Below are 7,509 nucleotides of genomic sequence, written 5' to 3'. Positions count from 1 at the left end.
ACGAAAACCACACTGCTCTTCCTGAATCCGAGGTTCGACTATCCGACGGACCCTCCTCTCCAGGACCCCTGAATAGACCTTACCAGGGAGGCTTAAGAGCGTGACCCCTTTATAATTGGAGCATACCCTCTTTCATTTTTATGCTTAGTGCAGATGCTTGAAGACTGTAATTTGGGTGAGTTCTCTCACCCAAATTTGCCATAGAGAAGTTGTCTATGGCAAACTTCTCTTGCCATAGAGATATTTGATTGACAATGTGGTTCTGCAGTTCTTTTTCGTGTGTTGTGTTAAATGTTTTCAGTTATGTTAGCTAATTAGTCGAATGTCACATTGGTATACTCAGCTCCCTCAGCAAAGAAGCTAGCAGCCGCGCCCTTCTCCATTCTGTCTTTAAATATGTTTTCGCCTCTGCTCAACTTCAAACAGCAAACATGACCAATATATCTTCAAGTGTCGTTTTTGGCCAGATAGACCAAACATTTTAAGGAAATTTTGTTGCTATTTATGTTTGATCCGCATAGCTAGCTTGCTAATGAGTAAGATAAGAAAAAGATAAGCACAAACAGCACAATTTGCCTCTGCTCAGCTTCAAAAAGCAAAGACGACAATATAATCGGCTCGAAACTTCTTGAAGAGGCATTTTTATCCAAATTGAACAAGCACTGTTTATTTTTGAGCTGTTTAGCTAGTTTGCTAATGAGTAAGACCAGAAAATAGTGGCACAGACAGCACAAGTTGCCTTTGCTAAGCTTCAAACAGCAAAGACGATGATACAATTGGCTTGAAACTTTTTGGACCATCATTTTTGTCCAAATTGACTAAACATTTTTGGGTAATTTGGCCACTGTTTATTTTTGAGCCGCTTAGTTAACTTGCTAATGAGTAAGAATGGGGGAAAAAAACAGCACCATGAAGCAGCAAGCGAAAGAGAGAGAGACCAGGAGAGGAAAAATGGCTCCATCTGGTTTTAAATGTGTGATTGAGTGGGCCAGGATGGGAATGAAGAAGCATTCCCTGTGACGAATACAATTTATCTCACTTGAAGAGTTTCTGTGGTGATTGTTGCCATGTACCAACACCGAAGTGGGACAATGCGCCTCGGGGACCAGCGCTTCACCCAAACACATTTGTCACACTCTCAGGCTTGCACGCGTCATCCTAAGCCTGGATACCTGTACAATCCCTCATGGGCTGCTTAGTCACATTGGCATGCTCGGCTCCCTCAAACAGAGTCACAAATTGAGAAGCCAGGCAGCCAAATAGAGACATAGACTCAGCAGCTGAGAAATATGAAGAGATACGGTATGGTAAAGTCAATGCGTTGAGTTTTTGTTGGGCTTCTAGCGATCCTTCAAAAGAACGGCTATTGAGTAAAAGACTTCACTCTGAAAAACAAAAGGACAAAGTAACAAAAGCATAAAAAAAGGAAAGTCACAACACCAGAGGGTGGGGCCAGTCAGAGAAGTCTTTCATGTAACAGACATGGGGGAGAAGCAGAGACAGATGAGAAAAACAGATGAGAAGCAGGTTGTAGTGAGCAGCTGTGCATACGACGTCGCTACATCACGTTTCACAGCTTCCAGGCATTCGACGCCTCAGTTTTTCACAGTTGTGCCTCTGTTTGCTAATTATTGCTGTGTCTGTCTTTGAGGGTGATCTTTCTGGATTTGTTTATCTGTTTAGGAAATCACCGTCGCTTGGTGTAAATGATGCCTCGTGGTGTTTTTCTAACCGGTTCCATCATCAAGCTCCGCTCACCTGTCACTGTTGACTGGGATTTGCAACACAACCCAGATTTACACTCACCTGCTTGGAGAAAAAATAATCTCCTCTATCAAGATGCACAAATTAAAGTCTTGGGGGTGAGAGGAATATTTAAGATTCCTTTAGAAAAACGTAGAGCTTTAAATTAGACAAGATCTTATCTTGAACTGTTTTCAACATATTTTATTAATGATTACCATGAATACAAATTCAAATTCTGTGTGTATTTCAGAGAAGAGTTATAGCCTGTGTTGCTAATGCTGGGTTAGGAGTTTGAAGCCAAGAATGACATTTTTTCTGAGTTTAGAGCGTAAAAAGCTGCTTTATTTGTTTCGCTGCTACCTATTGTAGCACCAAATATATTGCTGATGTATATTTAGCAATCCCAGACATTAACAATATAGTTCTAAGATATGAACCTGTATATGTACAGCCATATTGTATAAGACACTTGGGACTGGTCAGGGAGTCCAACTTTCCATGTCAGAATGAAATGACTTCACTAGAAACAACAAATTTACATAATTGACCAAGGTAGCATAATTGTACACTATTATTTACTCATTTATTTTGAACATATTAGTATAAAATTGCACTCATGAACAAGGGATGCAAAATACATATTTTTTGTACAGCAATAATCTTAACATGCCTGAAAAGGAGAAGGAAGAAGTTAGAAACTTATGAACTCCTAACCCATAAACACATGCTATACTTTCAGATGGACACTTATTGTTAAATCAAATGAAATAAATAAATAAACATAGGTTAATTCATTTTAGATTTAATTTGAGTTTACATTTCTAAATATACATCCATACCCACACACACTCATATGCATTAGCCTCAATCTGCATATTCACATTAGTGCAACCTCTCACCCATATTCCTATATCTTGTGAAAATGACCTCCTTATATTTAGGCCCGAGCAGCTAAGCGCTGCGAAGGCCTATTGTAATTGTACTGTTTATTATTATGCAACCGCCAAATGAATTGGCTTTTTGGGGGCTTTATCATATTCAAAAACTCACCAAACTTGGCGGGCGCATCAAGTCTGCGTGAAAATTACGTATTTTAAGGTTGTCGCAAAAATCGCACAAGACACGGCTCAAGGGCGCCACCTAGCAACTTTCAAAAGACTTACTTTATCATAGAGACTTGAAATTCGGTACGGTTGTAGAGCTCCCCAAGACACTCGGAATTTACAATTAATGTCATAGTGCAAGTATGACAGGAAGTCGGCCATTTTGGATTGAATTTCCGATTTTGACCCCATTTTGGCCATTTATAGCCGTCGCATTTGATCAAACTCCTCCTAGGGATTTCGATCGATCGGCGTCAAACTCGGTCAGATCGTTCATAAAGCATGGCCAATTCAAAGTTATCAAAACGGTGAGTTTTCGTGCATGCTGAAGGGGTCATACAAGGGGTCAAAGTTCACCGACTCGCCATGAAACACGAAACTGTCATAACTCTTACACAAAAGATCACAGAGGCACCAAACTTTCAGTGATTGATCATCATCGGGTCCCCTAGAATAATGAATGGTCGAATGATGACATCACTGAGGACACGCCCCCTTAGAAAAAGAAGTGTCATGTTTTACTCTGTACGGTCGCTATCTGACCCCTTTGAACTAATCAACATGAAACTGTGTCCACAGTTTCATGTTGGTGTGTTGTGGATTCCAACCCCGTTTGTTTTCGATGGAGTAGGAGGGTGTGGCGGCGTGGCGAAGTGATCTGTAACGCCGTCGCAATACGTTTGGCTCTAGATTCCACAATTTCCAGTTGAGCTGCACCAAACTCACTAGGATCGATCTTTGTGGGCCGCTCGACAGGAATCCATAACAGTCGTTGATGGGCGTGGCCTAATTTCTCTACAGCGCCCCCTAGATTTTTTTAAATGATCAGCCCCAAGCCATGATTTAACCTAGAAATATGAAACTTGGTACACGTGTGTATCTTGTCAGGACCTAATAAAAAGTCTCTTGGAGCCATAGTCAAAACCCAACAGGAAGTCAGCCATTTTGGATAAAAGCCGCCAGTTTGTCAGAGACGTCGCATCTGATCGAACTCCTCCTAGCGTTTGAGATACAGACTTCAAACTCAGTCAGCAGAGAGTTGAGACATTAAAGGTCTAAAGTTATCACAGGAATTTTTGTAGATCAAAGCATGTGGGCGTGGCTAAGTGCCAAACTTTGACTATTCGCCATAAAATATCAAACTGACAACTTCCACATAGAAGGTCACAGCTGCATCAGACTTCCTTCGTCTCACTACTGACCAACCCTCATCACATTTTCATGGTCATATGATGACATCACCTTAGCCCCCCCCACTTCTGAGAGGAAGTCACCTGTTTTTTCTACTGTATGTCTTACTTTTATTGTGTAATTCATATGGAATTAATCCTCTGCCACCTCACATAATATGACCTGATGATGAACTCTGATGATGAACTCTGACTAGTGGGGGTGTGGCCACTGGCTGTCCCTCGCCATATGCATACAATTTTCTGAATCACACATGCGTCTTCCGATTGGCACCAAACTGGATACGTATGACCTTTGTTCAACGCTAAAGAGCCCAACAGGAATGAATTGTAATTTTTCTCCACTGCGCCACCTAGGTCATTCCATGAGCTATATCTCCTTTCTACATCCACTGATCTGCACCAAATTTGTGGAGTGTCGCCAGGGAACCATGCCGAACTCATCGGTGTGTACGGTATGGCGGACGCGCGCTTCAACTGTGCGAGAGCGTACGCGGTGGCAGGCGGTGCTGGATCCCCTGCGGTGGCTATAGGCTGGAGCAGCGCTTGGCTGCGAGGGCCGCTTGAGGCTCCGCGGAGCTTTAATTTATTTTAAATTGTATTACATTTTGACTTTGTTTTAACTTCTCAGTTAACTTGTTCCATAATTTTAATCATGAATTAAAATACAAAAGCTCTTTCTTGTTGTGCATAAACTACAAATCCTTAAGTTTGAGTAAGTTTAAGTTGTATCCCCCTTCTCTTTCAAAAAGCATGCTCTGTATGAGCTCAGATAGAAGTTTTATACCTTAAACATAATTTGAGAAATTTTAAAATCCACCAGATCTTCAAATTTCAGAGTTCTAGAATTTAAGAATAATGGGTTCGTGTGCTCATAAAAACTGACATTAGGGCTGATTCTAATGGCTCGTTTCTGTATGATAATGTATGGTTATAAAGAGCTTTTGTAATTAATTCCCCACACCTCTGAACAATGTTAAATATGGCAAAATCAGATAGTTTTATATATATAAAGGAACTCTTTATGTGTCCATAAAGAGACATTCTTTCAAGTTGTTTTTTTTGGTTCACCTTGTTGAAGCCTGAAATATTTTTAGTTTTCCAAGTGCGTCATGTTTAACCTAAACTCTTCCAACCAGCTGAAATTGTCTGATGTCGGTAACGACCCGGTTTCTCTGTTCATTCCTACTTTTTTATTCATTTCTTTTTCATGCCTTTCCTTTAGCATAAATCTCAGACTTTTCTTGTTTACCATTAAAACCATTCATACGCTGATCAAACGGACCCTCTGAAACATCCTGCTCACGTCTCTTCTGATCCTGCCCCGCTTCCAGATTCATCTGGGCGAATGACCGAGACCGTGAACCAGGAGAACCCGCTCTCCCAGCAGATCTCAGATGTGGTCAAGCAGCCTGCCTTTATCGCAGGAATTGGAGCAGCATGTTGGATCATCCTCATGGTCTTTAGTATCTGGTTATACCGGCACCGAAAGAAAAGGAATGGCCTCTCCAGCAGCTATGCAGGCATACGCAAAGGTAGGCACACGCAGATGACGGCACACACTTAAAATTTAAGACTGGGGGCTAGAAAATGTTGATGATAATGCATTGTTTGCTAAACATCCATGTAATCATCTACTTGTTTGTTGTTTTTATCCTCAACGCTGCCAACTTCTCCTGTCTTCTGTCACAAAAAAATGTATTTGTAGAGCGCGCAGAGCCATATCTTATAGACTCTCTTTAGGAGGCGTCAGCGCCCGCTGAGAGTACAGCATGAAGACGTCTTTTCATGAGTCTGTCATGCTCGTTCTGAGAGAGTGTGAAGTGTGTTTTCAGGCAAGCACATTTTCAGATCAAAAACTCCCTTTTCTTTTTTTCCCCTCTCTGCAACTCCCATCTGACTGTGTTGAGAAAATAGTGAATGTTTGCGTTCTAATCTCTGTTTATCAAGGACATCCTGACATTTTCACATGCTTTTAGCTTCCCCATCCTCCAAGAGACGGGCCTTCGGAAAAGGAGGTGGACATGTAGCAAGAGATTTATATTACTTATCTCTCTGGAAGATACACAACTGGCTCTGTCTTTTCTCTGTCTAGTTGTTACCTGATTTAAGTCAAAGTGACAGAGTTCACGACGCGCCTGGCCTCTGCTCACGGCAGCTCAATGACTAAGATAGTCATTAGCCGTTTTATCTTAGTCTCAATTATGTGTGAGCTAGGTTAATGTGTGGCCTTGGGCTGTGCAGCTGCTTGCTACTGTTAGCGCTGCCTTCTTCCTTGGCTCAGGTTTGGTGCTGAATGCCAAGGTTAGAGGAGATCCACCCTTCAACCTTGATGCACAGACAATAGACTGATTTAGCCACTAATCTCAGACTGCCTTGCAGAAAACCACGTCTTCAACCTGCTGCTTCCGTGGTTGACGGAAAATGTCAACTTTCATTCACACGTACAGACACTTGTGTGGGCTGTAACAGTTAGAACCACTGTGTTTTTGCTCATGTCTATGATTACAGTGTGCAGTAATGACGTGCGGTCAGGCATGAAAGGAGAATGGCATGCGGAATGAGGTTCCCCTTTGTCCGTCTACGATTCTATATGTTGATGTTTACTTGAATAAAGAAAGAAATAGCTCTTCAGGGAACGGTAGGGAGGCACGCTCCCCCCTCTTGTCATCCCCAGCCCTCCATGTCTCCTCGTGCATCGAGACCACAAAAGGCCACAGTCTTTGTTAGAATGGATAACCAAGAATGTTTTCAAAAGAGTATAATTGCAACCACATGAATCAACAATGTGCAGTTAGGGTGAAAAAGGTTGAATTGGGAAGTGCGCGCATGTGGGAGTGGTGGTATATGTAACACATTAAGCGTAGATTAAAATAGTCATGGAAAAAAATGAATAGTTTCTTTTTTTTCTTGAATGCACCAATTATAAATTTGTAGCTGATCTCTGATCTGTTTTTTTTTATTTTTGTTTTTTTTAGGTTTGGCCTTTCTTTTTGTTGCTCTCTGTCCTTGAATAATCATAAATTATTTATATTACAAGAAAAAAACCCATCTCTCTCACACAATGCGTGTGAGAGACAGTAGTCTATGTAAGATGTTGGTTTTACTGATATTTTACCAGAAAAACAATGTGATTGCATAGTTCTTATATAACCCAGTTTTCATCATCTGACATCAAGGATTAGAAATGTGGACAGTTGAAATTAGCAGCTGTACTCTAGAAGAAAGACAAAGAACAAAACATAGCTTTAGTAAACTGAGACGATTAGTATAAACTGTACTTTTAAAGAAAGAGATAAAAGCTTATAGTTCACATTTTTAATCTTAGCGATTAGCACAGCAAGCATAAATATTAACCGTTTCTTAGAGAATGTTCATTCCTATTTCAACTCAAAATTTTTGAAACACTGCCAAACATGTTCAAATTGAACATGAGTTACAATATTGTAGCTGTGCTAATCACGTTAGTA

The 7,509-nt window shown here is 40.9% G+C and overlaps 1 protein-coding gene across 1 annotated transcript in view; it reads left to right on the top strand.

Annotated features, from left to right (window-relative positions):
* Positions 1-7,509, top strand: part of robo1 (roundabout, axon guidance receptor, homolog 1 (Drosophila)) — a 232,849-nt gene that overhangs the window by 194,477 nt on the left and 30,863 nt on the right. The window contains exon 16 of the mRNA XM_017308101.1: positions 5,374-5,574. Within this exon, the coding sequence (XP_017163590.1) occupies positions 5,374-5,574 (201 nt within the window). The remainder of the gene's footprint in view (positions 1-5,373; positions 5,575-7,509) is intronic.

The sequence above is a fragment of the Poecilia reticulata genome, linkage group LG13, assembly GCF_000633615.1.
Source record: "Poecilia reticulata strain Guanapo linkage group LG13, Guppy_female_1.0+MT, whole genome shotgun sequence".
NCBI lineage: Eukaryota > Metazoa > Chordata > Actinopteri > Cyprinodontiformes > Poeciliidae > Poecilia > Poecilia reticulata.
The sequence above is the reverse complement of the archived record's forward strand: the minus strand, read 5'-3'. Positions and strand labels throughout refer to the sequence as shown.